Source organism: Pleurodeles waltl, chromosome 2_1, assembly GCF_031143425.1.
Source record: "Pleurodeles waltl isolate 20211129_DDA chromosome 2_1, aPleWal1.hap1.20221129, whole genome shotgun sequence".
NCBI classification, from domain to species: Eukaryota; Metazoa; Chordata; class Amphibia; order Caudata; family Salamandridae; genus Pleurodeles; species Pleurodeles waltl.
Window position 1 is genome coordinate 706,440,583 of NC_090438.1, and position 19,038 is coordinate 706,459,620.

At 44.3% G+C, this 19,038-nt stretch overlaps 1 protein-coding gene across 1 annotated transcript in view; it reads right to left on the bottom strand.

Moving 5' to 3' along the window:
* Window positions 1-589: 589 nt before the first annotated feature.
* The window catches only part of LOC138260161 (clathrin coat assembly protein AP180-like), a 71,818-nt gene continuing 53,369 nt past the window's right edge, over window positions 590-19,038 (bottom strand). The window contains exons 5-6 of the mRNA XM_069208400.1: window positions 5,410-5,556; window positions 590-870 (exon numbers count right to left, since the gene is read on the bottom strand). Of these exons, the coding sequence (XP_069064501.1) occupies window positions 590-870; window positions 5,410-5,556 (428 nt within the window). The remainder of the gene's footprint in view (window positions 871-5,409; window positions 5,557-19,038) is intronic.

Consider the following 19,038-nt stretch of genomic DNA (forward strand, 5'->3'; position numbering starts at 1 on the left):
AACATCCAGGTCTTTAGTTCTTTTCTGAATTGCTGGAGTGACGGTTTGGTCCTGAGGTGCCGGGGAGGTTGTTCCAAGCCTTGGCTGGCAGGTGCGAGAAGGAGAGTCCTCTACTGTTGGCTCAATGGATCTAAGGGATGTCTGCCAGGCAAAGGAAAGCTGATCCGTGGTGTTTCATTGGTTGATGGAAGGTCAGGTGTTTGTTGATGTATGTCGGTCCTTTGTTGTGTAGGGCTTTGTAAGCGTGGGTCAGCATCTTGAACTGGCATCTCTTCTGAATCAGGAACCAGTGTAGTTTTCTTGAGATGGGGTGTGATGTGGGCCCTTCTGGAGAGGTCAAATATGAGTCTTGCTGCTGAGTTCTGTATTGTCTGGAGTTTCTTCAGGAGGCATGGTGTGATTCCTACCTACAGCATGTTTCTGTAGTCTAGTTTGCTGGTGATGAGGGCCTTCATGATGGTCCTTCTGGGGTCTACTGAGAGCCACCTGAAGATCAGGACCTTTCTGAGCCTGTCACTGATTGTCTTGCTTCCGAGGTTGAACATGCAGTGGGGGCAAGGGTCCTTGGGTGCTCCCGAGTGTATGGAGTTCATGATGGAGATAATGTCTTGTGTGTGGAGGAGTTCCCAATGGGTGAGGAATTGTTTGGGGTTGGTGTTTGTGCATGTGAGCTGGTTGATGCTATCTGCGGAAGAGGGTTGTCCGAGATCTTGTTGTGGAAGAAGTCTGCAAGGCTGTTGCACAGTTTCTGGGAAGGAGTGATGTTCTCAGTGGATGCAGGATTGGTGAACTCCTTCACAATGGCGAAGAGTCCTTTGCTGTGGTTTGTTGCCGGCTTTGATGCGGCATTCTTCTTAGTTTCTTTCAGGACTTAGAGCCAGTATGTAGTCTCAAAGGAAACCCAGCATGTCTTCGCCTTCTAGCTTCTCTGGAGCCTATGAAAAATGGAAGTTGTCATGCCAATTTCAGTCCTCTCGCTCCACAATCTTTTACTGACAGTACCAAGGATACTGTTCCCAATCTATTGCTTAAGATAGTTAGTGGTCTATGCAATCCAAGTGATTCCACTCCAGTGAGACAGGCATTGAAAGAGGCCAGGCCGTGATGGATGGACTGAACATCCTTCAAGGTCTTGGAGATGTTGTCGGCTACCTCTTTCATAGTGGTTCTAAGACTGGATAGTTCTTGTAAGGATAGCTTCCAGGAGGGTGTTATGTCTTTCTGTTTGTCTGCCATTGCTTCAGTGAGAGAAGTTGCCTGGAAGGCTTCAACATTGTAGTTTGTTGGACAGGAGGGGGCTGGCAAAGCGAAAGAACGTGAGGGCCGGCAGTGCACACCCAGAACAGCCTCAGAGAGCAGGGTGTGGCAGGCAGGTGCACTGGCGAGAAAACCAGGACTAAGAAAGCCACTACCAGAACACTGGGATTAGGACAGGCAATGGGCTCCCCTTGGTCTTTGGAGAAGGATTTCTGGAGATGGCATGTAGCTAGGCAGTTGTGGAAGTTGCAAATGATGGTTCCAAGCAGGACTAGAAGGGCAGAGGTGGTAGGGGAGATTCTCTGGGGTGGAGGGCACTGACAGTGTGCGGTGGAGTGCAGTTCTAGACAGGAGGCCGATAAGTGGTCACCATTCTGAAATTCCTGGTATCCGAGTCCGTAGCCCTGGTAGTGAACCGGGACATGTAACAGGTGTCAATAAAAGCTGGCCGCTAGCCTGCTATGGGTCAGTCCCTTGAGCTTGGCACCACAAATAATATCCATCATTTGAGATGGGGGTCAGATACCTGGTACTTCAGGCTAGTGGCCGCTGGCATGATGCAAAGTAGAACAGTGTCCATCGATGTCCGTGACGTCTTTTGCCCTATTCCACCTGTCAAGTACTAAGTCCCACCACAAACTGCATTGGTGCTAGCTTCTCCTGCACACGCAGTGCCCGACAGGCTGAGTTACCCTGCCCGCTCCATCCAACAATCACTAGTGAGGCAAGGGGGAAGGTGGGTGAGCTAGGCCCTCTGTGTAAGAGGGCTCAAGCACAAACAGCTGCTTCCCCAGCCGCCAAGAGGGCTAGGTGTCTCACTGTGTCCCCCTTGCTTCCCAGTCCCAGTTGCCTGGCCTGTGGAGTTAGACCCTGGGCATCGTAATCCAGAGGGGGAAATAAAGAGGGGGGATGAAAGAGGAAATAAAAGTGGAGTCCAATCATCAGGTCTAAGCCCTATGGTAAGTTAGGTGGTGGTGCAGGCCATCGTCTCTGCCAGGTTCAGGTTAGGCCGTCAAAGCCTCAACCGCCCTCCATTTGCTGGGGCCAGCAAGCTGGAGAAGAGTGGCCCCGCCAGGCAGACAGCCCAGCCAGCCTCCGGTGCCTTAGTGGTTTACAGGCAGCACTGATGCAGAGGCCGCTGCCTGAGAAGTTGTGTCTGCAGGCCGGCAGGAAGAAGCGCTTCAGCTGAGCCTTGATTTCATAGACCTCCCCTCCCGTAAACTTGTTTATATATCATTCACATTAGCTGCAAAATCCATCCTCTCTCTACTAAAAATTGAGGTTTTCAGGATACCCTTTAAGCCTTCCAGACAAAGAACAACGTCACAGTGGCTGATTGCTCTTGGGGGACTACAGCACTTAAGTAACAGTGGCTGGTGTTACTTGCTTGTTGTACCTTTAAATCTTCAGCCGCTCATTTCCCTTACTTGGCACAGAATGTAGGTCTGACAAGAAATGAGTAATGGTGAGTGGATAAACTTGGTTTTCTACAATTCACTACCAAATAATAGGTTGGGCATCCTTTGTGAATCACTCTCACACCAAAAGGTTTAATGGTATTAAGAATTGTTTTTACAACGTGATCAATATTATTCAGCAGAAGATGAAGAGTGAAGGAATTAGCTCAAGAGGCAGAGGGAGTGCCTTCAAAAAAGTTGGGGTTAGAACAGAGAGATGTCAGCCACCAGTGCTTGCATTTCTTTTTAAACAGATTTTATAGGTTTTGAGACAGGAGCACTGCCCCTGTAAGGGAATACATTATAAACATATATGCAAACATAAAATGCAAGTCCCTGCATGTAGAATCCACCCCCAACCTCTCCCCCTGGTGACTAAGTGTGACAATAATGAAATTAGCACGAATCACCCCAACCTATCATATACTCGTATTAACCAAAGAAGGCTCAAACTTAATTTCCAACGTTCATTACATAGGGAGGATACCCTCTACTCAGCCCAGGTCTGCCACACCGTGGCATGCTTCTGCAGGCAACACCATGGTCTGTATACTGCTATTTGCAAACCCATGCAATGAGCCATCTCCTTCCTCCACTCTGCCAAAGAAGAGGGAGTCGTGGCTTTCCATTCCCTCACTATTTCAAGATGCCAAATATCATCCCCAGGAAGAGCAGCATTATTGTGTACCAGTTACCACCCAGAGTACAGTTATAATGCAGGACGGTGAGTTTGGCGTCCTTTGTATAGTCTGACCAGGATTCCTTCCAGGCAAGAAGTCGCCAAGTGCCAGAACAAGTCCAAGACAGGACAGCCCCACACGGTATTTAGGAATCTCCCCTCTGCGGTACTATATTGAGAAGGATAGGGGACGCAATAACCCCCATTCTCCCTGAGCCTCAGTTCATTCCTCACCGCCATGTTCTTCCAGATCAGCTTTGCATGCCCTCCCTCAGGAGAGTCCGCACAGGCTCAAGGTTACGCTCCTTTGCAACCCTAGCATCAGGGGACACAAATACACCCAGATATTTGAAAACCCTAGTGTCAATTTGCAGTTGAGCCACCTAATCTAAGCTCTGCCGGGAGACATTTACCGGGGACACTATAGATTTGGAGATATTGATGTGAAGCATGAAGTATCTCTGAGAAATGCACAACATTTTTAAGAAACAGGGTCTGCCATGTTCGGGGTCGGTTATGAAGAAAAGAACATCAGGGTCCTGCATGTTCGGGGTCAGTTATGAAGAAAAGAACATCACTGGTGTATAACACTATTCTGTCTGAGGCCCCATATCCACACTTGAACCCGCACACCCAGGCGCCCATTCCCACCCACACAGCCAATGGCTCCATAGCAAGAGCAAATAGCAAAAAGGAAAAAGGACATCACTGCCTAGTCCCCTGCTGGATAGTGCATGCATTTCTGATATTGATGACAAAGTTAGGTTATGATAGCTGAACCTACTGGATAATCACTTCTGGATAAAGGAAGATGAAAAACAGAGCATCAGAGGGCGTATCACAGAGATACACTTAAATCAACTTGGTACTTAATAGGAAGGCTATAAGGTGATGCATGACAAAAATTATTTTGTAGAGCCTGTGGTCTATGAAGTTGACACTAAGCAGTCTCAATTACAATACGCTTGGATAGTCTAAGCATGATTGTAGGACAGCTCAACTATGGCTGCAATGGTTCACAAAGGGTCAATCCTACCTTACAATAGGAATGTGCAACATATAGCTGGGCACACCACTCAAGAAATCCATAATGATAAGGTACCATAAGAGTCCATTGATGCCTAGATTACTCACAGTTTGAGCTGAATGTTCTAAGGTAGGCCCTAAAGAATTGCTTAACATATGAATGTCAGTTTTGCTCAATCAGTCTTTTCCGGTGTCTGCTCCTCTGCTCTCTACACTGCATGCAGAAGCCAGGAAAGATGCATCTGACAGCAATTCACTATCCGGGCATATGGGCAGTGATGACCAATGATTTACCTGGTAGTTAGGGGAGGGTTTTCCTACTGGTAAATGACCTGATTTAGATAACATTGAATAATTTTTGGAGCATCAATATTTCCCGCCGTGATTATTAATTCCGATCAGTTTCTAGTATACTGATCAATTATGGTGCCAGTATGCACCCTTTCATAACACAGTGCTAGGACTCAAAACTTTTGTTATTATTTAACAGGGAGCCATATTATGATGTATGTTTTAACTTAAATTGTCAAATTTATGAAGATGAGGCCTGGTATTCATAGCTTCCCCAGCACAGGCCACAACAGTGACCTCTATATATGGCATTGAATGCAGTTTAAAATCTATGAATGTGGAGTGTGATGTGGAACTTTCTCAGAGGAGACAATTATGCTATACTGGTGAGAGCTAAAAAGTTATATAAAAGGGGACGGGAAACAGTATTCCATTTTTTAAAATTTATTTTTTAAAGTAAAATCCAGTTACAGGTGAATGTGAGGGGTTAGAATTGAATAGCCATATTAATAACTAATAAAGTGAGAGGTTCCATGCTGTGTTTAATTCTGTATCTGTTAACAAAAAGGTAAAAACCAACAGTCACAGTAAACATACAAAACTGCTACCAACCATTGTCAATTCTTAGAAAATCATTACTTTGCAACATTCTTACATTACAATAGCCAACAGCACATTTAAAATAAGTACATGACTTACTGCCTACTAATTTGGCAAGGGAAGAATCCAAGTCGCCTCCCAGGACTTTGCTTGATCCGGATGCATTCATGGACATTGAAATCGGAGACCCTGAAGACTGGGCAGCAGGGACCATTGGCATGAGCAGATCACCTAGACCATCAAACCCTGGAACAAATATAATATCTGTCTCAGAACAATGTGTTTAAAGGTGTATTTCATGAAAAAGAAAAACACTTGAGTACTTCTTTGTGTTACCAAATAAGTTAACTTTTTGCCCCATATTTATATTATAGCCTCTTAAAGAACTGAATGTTTAAAACACTATGAAATGTTAAGCAATCTTCTTAACTTTATACTGCAGTGTAGCAGTACTCAAATCCTAGGTCCTTGTTAAACACAATTCTCATCAAAAACAGTTCAACATTCTACATCAAGTGGACTTAGTTTAGTTCTAATGAAAGTAACACAAAGTAACAACTTGTCGATCATGATTATCTACAAAAAAGAATAATTTGTTAGGTTGACACATGTTGATAATTTCTCTTAACAAATTATCACCATCGTAATTCCACCCTTGACCAGAATCGCGCTGTACAAAAATGTGGCAGATGTTAAAAAGGTGTGCATGTTATCTCTTTATTCTTCATCTAAGGAAGTACTATCAAAGAAATTAAGCAATTCAGAATAGGCTCAGCAACGACTTTAAATGTAATGTGCAGAGTATTTCGAGTATTTGGTCATCTATGTTTGCAGTGTGCACCAGAGAACACTGGGAAAGGTGACTGCTCCCCATAAGTGCCATTTCTAAGAGCAACCAAATTACAGAAACCTCACATGATATCTAAAGAATCTCTAGGCATAAACAATAACTATTTCTGCAAGAAAAGGTGCTACTCAGAAATCATAGATTCAGGAAATGTTGGCAAAATGCAACAGCAGTCATATGGTTTCATGATCTGGAGGGCTGGCCCAATCTCGTGGTGAGTCCTATTTGACTTTCAAATCTCCTTCACTGCTCAAATAAGTGGAGTCATCAAGAGTACTGATGCAAAATGATGATACAAGCTGACTAATAGCTCAAAACTGCTATTAGCATAGAAATGATAAAAAAATTCTTTAGTGCCATGAAGCCTAGGCATTTTCTTGCTTTATATTAATTGGGTGATGTCCTGGCTAAAATAATGCAATAGTCCTACCATAGAAACTACAAAAATAGACCAAAAAGCTACAGAGAATCCAAAATCCAGCTTCCACACTCTGCTCAACTGGAAGAGATTAGGAGAGGTGGAATGGAAAAATAAAATAGCAACTCTGGAGATCATATGAAAGAGTAGGGGGCAAGGCCTGGAACACCACCGGAAGACCAGCCCCCATTAAATGACTAGCCACCTTCCTAGATTCAACGAGTCCAGAAAAACAAAAAGCCGGAATCCAAAATGAAGAACCATGGAAGACAACATGTCAAGATATAAGGATGAAACTTTGGAATATGATATGACTGCTGATATGACTGCTGCCCAACTAATTACTCTTCAAGGAAAGACTAAAACCAACTGCCCTTGTGCACTAGTGTTGCGCCGGGATGAACCAATAAGGATCAACCATCAAAAAGGGTCAGGACAACAACCAATAGTCCATCAGGGACAATCTCCCTTCCTTCTGTGGAGATTGTACTTGACACACCATCATATATATATTCCCATTCCAATATCACTGGATTGAGATCACTGTAGCATCACCCACTAAGGCGAGTATCATCATACATGCTTGGGGTACATTCCTGTCACTGAACATTATATGCGATACCTAGTGTAATAAAGTGGCTGAAAACTGACATGAAGGCACTCTATAAAACACATGACCAAAGAAGGATTGTGATTAAGGAAGGTGACAGATGATCAGGAAACACCTGTTCCATCTTGGTAATCTTGCCCAGAAATTCAGTTAGCAATAGAATACACGTCCAAACTGGCGGAATGGAAAACTTGTGTGGATATACTCCACACATTACATTAACTTAATCAACTATGCACTCAATGTTGACAAAATTGTGATAAAACAGTCAAAACCTTGATTTAGGAAAATGTATTGCAGAAAAGTTATAGACTAAATACAGGACTAAAAATTATACAAAACTGCAAGTTTTGGATAAAAAAAATCATGTGGTTACGTTTCAGAAATCTACTGCCTAACTAAGAAAATATAAAAGTTGGCTATAAGCTCGGAAAATCATTTATACAAGTCAATGGAAACACCACAAAAACCTTCAAGTTTCAACAATGCCTCAAGAAAAGACAGTCAACATAATGGGGGTCATTCTGACCCTGGCGGCCGGTGACCGCCAGGGTCACCGACCACGGGAGCACCGCCAACAGGCTGGCGGTGCTCCCTCGAGCATTCTGACCGCGGCGGTTCAGCCGCAGTCAGAAACGGAAAGTCGGCGGTCTCCCGCCGACTTTCCGCTGCTCGGGTGAATCCTCCATGGCTGCGGAGCACGCTCCGCAGCCATGGGGATTCTGACACCCCCTACCGCCATCCTGTTCCTGGCGGGTCTCCCGCCAGGAACAGGATGGCGGTAGGGGGTGCCGCGGGGCCCCTGGGGGCCCCTGCAGTGCCCATGCCAATGGCATGGGCACTGCAGGGGCCCCCGTAAGAGGGCCCCACAAAGTATTTCAGTGTCTGCAAAGCAGACACTGAAATACGCGACGGGTGCAACAGCACCCGTCGCACCTTCCCACTACGCCGGCTCCATTCGGAGCCGGCGTCCTCGTGGGAAGGTAGATTTGCCCTGGGCTGGCGGGCGGCCTTTTGGCGGCCGCCCGCCAGCCCAGGGCAAATCTCAAAATACCCTCCGCGGTCTTGCGACCGCGGAGCGGTATTTTGTCGGGGGTAGACTGGCGGGCGGCCTCCGCCACCCGCCGGTCTCGGAATCACCCCCAATATGTTTTAGGTTATAAACCATTGAACAGAACAATGGTGGGACTTAGTCTAAATTAGGAGGGAATGTAACAGACAAAGCAATAGGTCTGTCAAATATTACTAAAATCAGTCAAGAAACCAGTTAATTGGAGCTAATTTCTGAAACAGCCAGTGGAATAAAGCCCTCCTGTTAAATGGAATGCAGGCACAAAATACATACTGGGGTTAAGGATTGTCAGAAGAACAGTTTCAACGTTTGTGACACATCTGAAAGAAATGACAGGTAAGAGCAAATTAAATGGTAGGGAAAAAACTAAATGAAAAGTCAAAATACAGAACTAACTCTAAAGGACTACTGTGATGTCACACTGCCTCTTATGTCATGGTAGCGTCGTCACTGGGCATTGATGTCCAGCTCTCACTATTATATACTGAATAAGGTACCCCCACAGTAAATTAAAAGGATGCTGTGAGTCTGTTGGACCTGGCCCTCTTTGCATGGTCACCCCCAAATGTTTTGCCTTCACCCCCATTTTGATGAATTTGTTTTTGCTAGCTTCAGGACTTTGCAAACTTTATCACAGCTAACCAGTCCTAAATGGCCTTGTGCTCCCTCCTTTAGACATGGCAAAATTGGCTTACACCCAATTGGCACATTTAAGTTATTTATTAATCCTTAGTAAAGTGGTGCTACATGTACCTCAGGACCTGTAAATTAAATGCTTCTATTGGTCCTGCAGCCCTTCACATAAGTAGCCTTTTCAAACATGTCAGATCTGCCACTGCTGACTGTATGCTCTTTCAAACTGCCATTTCAACAAGGCAAAACAAAACTTCCGCCAGACCTAAACCTTCTCTCTTAATGGATTTGTCACCTCTCGAGTAGGCCATAAACAGCCTATAGGCCAGGATGCAATACATTTACGAAGTTGGGCATGTACTTTTAAGTGTTACATGTTCTGGTAGTGAAATACTTACAAATTAGTTTTTCACTACTATAAGGCATAACTCTCCCATAGTATAACACAGGCTTACCTTATTACTTGTAATACGTGATACCATTTGTTTGGGAGCAGGCAGAAATTTAATGTTTGGTGTCTAAAGAATTTATACTTGAATTGCTCTTTAATGATAAATCAGATTTTAAGCCCCAACTATGAGACACACACAAAGAACATCACCCTAGCCTTTTTTGATCCCAGGCCAAATATTAGATCCTCAGACCAACTCTTCAGATCATTTCTGGGTCTGTGGAAGACTTGAAGGACTGCTCTGCTACCTTCTGCTGGAAGGGCTGCCCTGTCTCATGATGGACTGCTCTGCTACCTGAGGAAGGAGGGCTAGACCTGCTCCTTGAACACGGAACCACCAGAGTGACTCCAATGGATAGCTGACTGACCTGTTCTGAGCTATAGGGGACATACCAAGCGCCAGAGACCTGGCCTGCATCTGCCAAATTCTTAGAGTCAACTGGACCGATCTGTACCCTGCTACAGTCCTCTGCTGGAGTGAGTCCAGAACCACAAGAGGCACCCCCCTCCCGGCTTCAGAGTGCACTCCTGCGGTTCAGACTTTGGGTTTCCTCAGAACCAACGCATGTGACGCAACTCAATAATGCATGGTGAAGGACCTCATACAGCAGCACCTCGCAGCTCCTGAATGGTGGCTGCATCGGAACGGATGCAATGCATCTCAATTCAGGACCTCACATCACTGCCTTTGCAGCTCCTCATCAGAAGCAACACAGCTTGTTACAGGACCTTGCACTGCGGCCCCTGCAGCTGCTGATTAGAACCAATGCACCACAACACGGTCCAACGCAGGGCCCCACACTCCATTGCACTTAGATTCATCTTCTGACTTTGTCCCGGTACAGTTGGTGCCTTGTGCTTTTAAGTGCTATACTTACCTTAAAACTTTGAAATTGCCCTTCTCTGGCTCTACTGATTGGATTTTACTTGTTTTGGTGTCAAATAATTTATTAAATTGTACTCTTGTTTCGGTGATAAATAATGTATAAAATTGTACTCTTTTTCTAAATTTTTGTGGTTTTTTTCTTGTGTTGTGTTTGCACCTTGTTGCTGTTTGAGTGCTGCATAAACGCTTCATACATTGCCTTTAATTTAAGCCTGACTGCTTTTGTGCCAAGCTAACAGAGAGTTAAGCACAGGTTAATTTAGTGACTGTTTGTGGTTTACCCTGACAAGGATTGTGGCTGTTTCTTGAGAAGGGCTGACACCCCCCTCAACCAACGACCCAATTTTTCACAAAGTCATTAAACGGTTCTGTGCCCATATAGAGGAAAACGCCCCATAAGCAGAGTTGGCACTATGGAAATGTAATACTAGGTCACCCCTAGAGCTTTCCCATTGAAAGAGCTGCTGATAACCCTTAGGAGCATGAACATGGCTTAACTGACAATGTAAGAGAGCATCATAACGTCACTTTGACGAGGGCCCCAAAATAATTTTTTTAGCCTCCTCTGTTTTTCAGCTTACCTACGTCTTTCTGCAATAATATTAATTTTCATTAAAGGCCTCAGTATGACCCTGGCAATCACCAGACTGTCAGGGTCACGGTCAGACAGCCGCAAAAGTGGTGGGCCGACCGTGGCATTATGACCGTGGTGGAGCTGCCACAGTCCAACCGCCAACACTGCCAGGCTTTGTGGGGGGGGGCTTGAGGAGGGGTGGTAGGGAGGGGGGGTGTATGTGTGTGACCGCCCATGCACTCTGCATGGGCAGTGCAGGGGACACCTTGCACACCCCGTCACGCATTCCGCTGCCCAAATAACAGACAGTGGAATGTCAGCTGCAATGTTACGGTCCTGCAGTGAACTCCTAGTAGGGCCGACGGGGTTCAGGCTGCACAGGCAGCCTGATGGTGGGAACAGTTTGGCCGGCGGCCCCTGCTGCCCACCAAACTCATAATTAGGCCCTAGGTATCCGATTTAGATCTCGGTGAATGGAATACACTATCACAAACATGACAGATACCCCGTCCACCATATTACACTTCTAATAGGATATAAAGAGATCATAATACGGTAGACGGGATATCCGTCACGTTTCTGACATAGTATTACCCTCCGCCAAGACCTAAATCAGGCCCTAAGTGTCTTCTTAATGTCCAGTATTGCTCTCTCCCTGAATCTTCAGCTCCAATCTGATCATATGAAGTACTGTGTTCTTGAGTAGAATAAAGTAACTTGGCTTCTTTAATTGTTCGGCTGTCTTTCTTACCCTGAAGTAAAATATCACTTTCTCCTTTCTTCAGCCTCTTATACGGTCATATATCATGTCATTCCTCAGTATCCTTGTCTCCAATTCATTTAACACATCCTTGCTCTCCTTTGGCTTCTTTCCCTCTATCCAACCTTAAAATATCTCTTGTAATTTACTGTACGCAACTCTACTGCCTCAGGCACATTATAACTTTGCCCGTTTTTGTAAAGCATCTCATCAGTTGCTTTCTACCCTGTAATCTGCTCATTCTCAAGACTGTAAGTGGTGGAGAAAATGAATGCCAACGCCACTCGTGTCATCTAAAACCTGCTGTCACCCTTCGTCCAACTGACTCTTTGCTTTCCTCAGTCAGCTTCTTACGCCATTTATTCATGGAACGTTTTGCTGATCCTTTCCGCATGCTCAAATCTCTACTTATCTGTCTGTATGACTAAAATCTTATGATCAATCATTGGTTTCGAGCCATCTATACATTTCTTGCCAGTAAATGCTAGTATGTGTGAAACGCACTCCAGTGCCAATAGATGCCAAAGAAAATTAAACCATAGTGTAACAGAGGAGGCCTTATCCCTTATGAGCTGCTTGGCTGCTTCATTCATGGTGTACATCAAACTCCAGTCTGTGTATGTGTGTCATACCTTTAAGTGTTGAAAGTTAAAGCCCTCAGGGTTGTGGTATCCTAGAGTCCCTTTAATGTGAAACAAAGTACTTCCAGAAGGTCTGGAAAAAAACACAGGACCACCATATGTGTAACGACAAAAATCCACAATACACAAGTCAAGTTACCACTGAAAATGCAGAAAGAGTCTTCATGTAATTTTAAACACACTCTAAAACTGTTAGCGTGAAAATGAACCTTGGGTGTGGCAAAAATTACCCTGCACAGGCAAGTGTGCGTCAAAAAGGTCTTGCGATGTGTCGATTTCACTCACGAGCGAGACCTTTCGTCATTTCTCCTTTCGTCGGGTCGCGTGCGTCGTTTCTTCTCTACGCAGGAGAGCGATGAGTTGATCCGGTCAGCACTCTCGGTTCCAGGTAGGCCTTGAGCTGTTTTTACACGCCCAGCAGTACTTGTGTGGGAAATCCAGCCGCACGATGATCCAAAAACCACGCAGCGCGGGTTGCGATCTCACCAGCCTCCGTCAGCGATGCTGTGCATCGTTTCTCCACTCCGGGCGTCAATCTTCGGGTCGTGTTGCATGCGAGCATTGATTTTCAGCCGCAAATCCAGCGGCAGGTCGATTTTTCAGCCACGGATCGGAGTCACGTAGATCTTTTCCTTGCAAGGCGTTCTGTGCGTGGATTTCTTCCTCTTAGGCTGCCATCTTCTCCTTTCAGGATCCCAGGAACTGGATGGGCACCACTTGGCAGCGTAGGAGTCTCTCCAGAGACTCCAGGTGCTGGCAGAAAGAAGTTGTTGTGTCCCTGAGACTTCAAACAACAAGGACGCAGGCTCTAAATCAAGCCCTTGGAGATCTTCACAAGAAGGAAGGCAACACAAAGTCCAGTCTTTGTCCTCTAGCACAGGCAGAAGCAGCAACTGCAGGATAGCTCCACAATGCACAGTCACAGGCAGGGCAGCTCTTCTTCCTCAGCTCTTCAGCTCTTCTCCAGGCAGAGGTTCCTCTTGTTTCCAGAAGTGTTCTAAAGTCTGTGGTTTTGGGTGCCCTTCTTATATCCAATTTTTCCTTTGAAGAAGGCCTACTTCAAAGCAAAGTCTCTCTTGATTGTGAAATCCTGTCTTGCCCAGGCCAGGCCCCAGACACTCACCAGGGGGTTGGAGAATGCATTGTGTGAGGGCAGGCACATCCCTTTCAGGTGTGAGTGACCACTCCTCCCCTCCCTTCTATCACACATGGCTCATCAGGAAATGCAGACTACACCCCAGCTTCCTTTGTGTCACTGTCTAGTATGAGGTGATAAACTGACCACAAGGAATCCACAAACAGGCAGAGTCACAGAAATGGTATAAGCAAGAAAGTGCCCACTTTCTAAAAGTGGCATTTTCAAACACACAATCTTAAAATCAACTTTAGTAAAAGATGCATTTTGAAATTGTGAGCTCAGAGACCACAAACTCCACACTTGCAACAGTGAAAAACGAATTTAGCAATATTTCACGGTTATGAGATATAAAACACATTACTATATATCCTACCTTAACCATACACTGCACCCTGCCCTTGGGGCTACCTAGGCCCTACCGTAGGGGTGCCTTACATGTAAGAAAAGGGAAGGTTTAGGCCTGGCAAGTGGGTACACTTGCCAAGTCGAATTTACAGCTTTAAACTGCACGCACAGACAGTGCAGTGGCAGGTCTGAGACATGATTACAGGGCTACTCATGTGGGTGGCACAACCAGTGCTGCAGGCCCACTAGTAGCATTTGATTTATAGGCCCTGGGCACCTCTAGTGCACTTTACTAGGGACTTCCTAGTAAATCACATATGCCAATCATGGATAAGCCAATTACATACACATTCTGTAAAGGAACACTTGCACTTTAGCACTGGTTAGCAGTGGTAAAGTGCCCAGAGTAACAAAAACAGCAAAATCAGAGTCCAGCACACATCAACATCCTTGGAAACAGAGGCAAAAAGTTAAGGGAGACCACGCCAAGGATGAAAAGTCTAACAGTTATCTTGCAGGTAGACACTCTGCGGGGGTAGCTGCTGTATGTCTCATGGATATTGCACTAGATGTCTTCCCATTGCTTTCCGTGAATAGGCATACCCAGGTAGGCTTCCCATTGTATTTGGAGTCAATAATTAGTTTGGAAGTTTGACTTGTGTATAGTGTAATAGGTTTTGAAGATGAAGAGTTTTGTATGCCTGAAAGAGAAGATTAGCTTTATAAATTGCTTGAAGGGGTCATGTAGTGCAGGGAAATTTGCAGGGTGTAGTGCCCAGTGTCTTTGGTGAGTAGTAGTGAAGTTATGAGTTTTATCAAATTTGAAATTCTTCTCTCCAGTGCTCAAATGTTTATCTGTCCCCTCTGAAATAGGTGACCCAGTATTCTGCAGTCTCACTGCTGCCATCCCAAACATGAGGTATGAGTAGTCACGGGGTTGAAGTCAGGGTTCCTCACAATGGGTGTGTTGTGTGAAGTAAAGGTATTGAAAAGTTTTTTGTTTTTTTTTAATCGCCACCTGGTCCCATATCTAAAGGACTGTTCTGGTGAATGTGGCTATGTATGCACTATGCACTCTTAGGGTGGTGACAAATGGGAAGCCAGGCCAGGTACCACAGAGGTGGCATGTCATTGTGTAGTCCATGTGGAACCAGTGTTTCTCCTTTTCCTGGACCACTCATTCCAGTAAGTATGGCAAGCATGCTACCCAGAAATATTCTATTAGTTGTAGGCTAGAATTTTCTGCCTTTGTCTCGCAGGAGCATGAGGAGTTTATTGGAGATTCAGGGCATTTAGCTTCCCATATGAATGTACAGATTTTGTTCTGCAGGAGAGTGATGGCTCTGAGGGAATGGGAGTAGGGAGGGATTGAAAAAGGATCCTGGGGTGAATAATAATTTCTACTACATTAATTCACCATAGCCATGGTATTTATAGGGGTGCCATTTTCCAATTTTCTCAAGTATGTTTCTACAGTACTCCGGCCAGTTATCTTTAGGCCATACTTCAAGATGGCTAGTAATGTTTAGACTCAAGTATCTAAAAGACTGCAAATAGGACCAATGCTTGTAACTGTGTAAGATCCTGAGGGGGAATGGTCAGGCTGAGTACATTTTATTTCTCCTTATAAACAATACAACAGAGTCCAATTCAAAGGTTTCTAGTGCAGCAACAAACATGAGAGATTCCATCAGAATAGTTAATGTGCAGATCAAGTTATCTGCAAATTGACTTTGTGGGTTTGATCGTGAGGGAGATCCTGATATTATAAGCGACCGTCAAATCTAAGTGGGCAGGGGCTCCACCACCAGGCCACGAAAGTGGGCATTTTTGCCTTGTACCTCGCGCCGGTGTGATTGGTTTTGTGATTTGTCAGTTGATCCTAATAAACTCAGTAGGGAAGGAAGAAGCCACAACAATTAGATCTATCATTTTTGGGCCTAACTTGTCTGGGACTGCTCTCAGGAAGGCCCAACAGTCTAATGCTTTCCTTAATGTCTCCAGACAGCATCCCAGCACGGTTTTTGGGTTTGTGTGTCTTTTAAATCAGATGAGTTATATTTCTGATATTATCTGCCCCCTAGCATTGATGAATAAACCCCACTTGGTCGATCTCATTAAAGCTGGGCAAGAAGGGATAAAGGCATTGTGCAACTAGTTTGGGTTATAGTTTCACATCAGTATTTAAAGGTGCAACTGAGTGTTAAGAAGTATAATGGAACCTTTACAGGTTTGGGAATGATTATCTCAGCCTCACACATTGAAGGAGTGAGACTTTTGTCAAGGAGGTAAATGGTGCTGCCCATTTGCCATGGTGAAAGGGTAACAAAATTCTATAGAATTCTTATGGAAGGTTACCATGTGTCTTTTCCAGAGGCATGAAGCAGAGGACCCCGCACAGTTCAGTGGGATTAATGGGTGCCTCAAGCAGTTCCCTATCCTAAAGTATGATAGATTACCATGCACATGCTTGAAAATAAGTCTGGATAGAAGAATGGACTTCGGAGCCTAAAGTATAAAGTGCTTAATAGAATGCATGGAAGGCAGTTTCTCTTTCACGTATCGCCCACATATCGAAGTTTGTTTTAAGTCAGGCAATAAGTATTTTAGCCCTCTGTGATTTATGACTGAGCACAAGGAGTGTGCCCACCTTGTCATAATTTTGCTATTTTAGCAAGAGCAGGTAGTGTTCAGCTCAATTAGTTTGATTGCCTAGCTGTTCTTTAAAACAGACTAATTTCTTGGGTCGCGCTTTGAGGTACACATCGTTGCCCCAGTCAGCTGTGCAACCATCCAAGGATAAGGGTACATGGTGAGCATGTGGTTGCATACTGGTATTTCTGTCTAGGAGTACACTGGGGAAGGTGATTAGGGACAAGAAAGATTATCGTGGCTAAGAGTACATTTCACTTCAGCCACTCTCCCCAGCTCATCATGAAGGCTACTCTTAAGGTCTGTACTGTCGGTAGATATCTATTTGTCAGCAATAGATTGTTATTCCATCAGGGTGGCGTCCAGCCGTGTACCTTCTTTTACATATTCTGCAGGTGTGATTATATCTGCTTTGGCCTCCTCGTCAGATCTACCTAAGATCTAAGGGGCCCTTGGCACCAGCATACTGTCTGCCATTCCTGGCACAGTGCCCCAGTGGCCGTAAACTTGGGAAACTAGGTCTTTTGTAGGCTCTCTGTTGTTGAATGGGAAGAACTTTGGGCTTGATTTAGAGTTTGGCAGATATCCGTCTAGTTACATTTGCATTAAATCCTCTGACACTTGTGATTAAGTGGATGGAATATTTGTCATGTTGTGAGGAAGTAACCTGTAAACTCTAAATCAGGTACTTAATCTAGTTTTCCAATTTTATCCACTTCCTTTTCTCCATTTTGTGTCGCCAAGTTGTGGTAACATACAAAATGTGATAACAAAGATCAGAGAAGAGATGATATGCATTCAGAGAAAAAGGCGGCAGGTGGAGGAGGCAATCTGAACCTATGCCAGACTATAGACAGAACTTAAATGTCCTGCACTATCTGCCACCAAGCAGAGAGGAACAAAAGATGGTCTCCCTTCCAACCAATGACGGCAATGTTTTCAGTTTTCAAACTCATAGGACGCACAGACCAAAATGACCATGAGTATAGATCAGGAGCGTTGGGAAGAATTTTAAGGGCAGCTGAGCCAGTCTTATACAGTGCAAGAATCTTATCGGAGGCATTGAAAAGCAACTAACAATCAACTGGAAATCCTTTACTCATCCCTGTCCCCCTGGGGTTAACAGAGATGACGCTCACCCTGCAAGCCTACAAACTTAAACCTCATCACTCAGGAGGTGTCAGATTTGTCCATAGTCAAAAAGTAGCATTTGCATGCTCTTGCCCACTTACCTCTCAATAAGTCTCCAAGAAAACCCCATTTCACAATGCTTCAAAAACTTTGGTATCTAATCTACACATGCAGGTTGCTTTCGTAAGAATTATAAACATCTGCTTGCTTCAGGGAGAGAAATTAATTTATAGAAAGCACTTTTTCCATAAATTGATTGTCATCACTTTTACCTCTGTTACATATGCTTATTGACGATTGAGATGATGTATAAATAAACCAGAGGAAGGCCTCTGTTGTCACTTCCCTCTTTTCATTGGTCTTCATCCATTTGAGTGTCTTTAAATACAGTCAGAGCATTACAGTTTATATTTCCATCCGCTGAAACTCATGAGAAGAATGACCAGATCTCAATATAGAAAGCTGTTGCTGTCACAGTAACCAGAAGCACTGAACGGAAAACATGAGACCATATACAGAACACTAGCTGTACAATGGGCCTGGCGATGCATGATCATTTTGTGAGAGATTTTTTTTTATTTTTTAAAGCAGGCAATCTGAGCACTCAAGAAACTTAAACAGCCTGCACTCAGTATGTTCAATCCATTGTGGCTGTCTAAAAGTGAATGAAAATGTAAAGTTTCTTATTTGTAGGTGTAGTTTTGCTGCTTGAAGAATTTTCTGGGTTCACATGTGCATTATTCTGCCAAATAATGGTTGGATTCAGAACTCCATTGATTTTTAGTCCTTCTCTTGATTTTTTTGTTTGTTGGTAGGCACTGACGAAGACACCATTTGGTGTACCCTTGTGACGTCGTCCAACTTCCTCCAGATGTACCCACCCTTGGTCGCCATCTTCAAATCCTTTTTTTCCTTACTCCCATCTGCTTGGTGGAAGTGGGTGGGTCGCTTGTGAATCCAGAAAATTCTTCAAGCTGAAAAACTACACCTACGGGTAAGAAACTTTAGGTTTTGCAGAGTGAATCTTTTCTGGATTCACACCCTGTGCATTGATTTCAAAGAAGTTTTACTCTTGTGGTGGCTGGGTATTGATTTGTAAACCGATGTTGTGTCACCTTTTGACCTACTTGTGCTTCCTTGTTCCTGTGTATTTCAATACAGTAATGTCTTCTGAACAAATATACGATGCCCATGTTGCTGCCATGCAAATTTCCTGCAGCAGAGTACTTGCTAAAAAGGCAATGTTTGCCCCTTTTTACTGTGTAGTGTGCGCTCCTGTTACCTTTAGCAACCTTTCTCATGCATTTGTCTGGCACAACTTAATTTTTTGTTTAATCCTTCTTGCTACAGTGTTCTTAGTTACCGATATGCCCAGATAACCTTTACCAAATGACAAAAGTAGCCGTTGAGTCTTCAGCAAAGATTTTATTTTTTCAGTGTAGTACGATTGACCATCTTGCGTCCAATGTATGCAAAGTTCTTTCTGCAATGGTCTTAAAGGCTCTGAAAGAAACTTGGTATTTGTATAATTTGCTTGATATGAAATTGCGACCCTATCATTGGTAGGAAT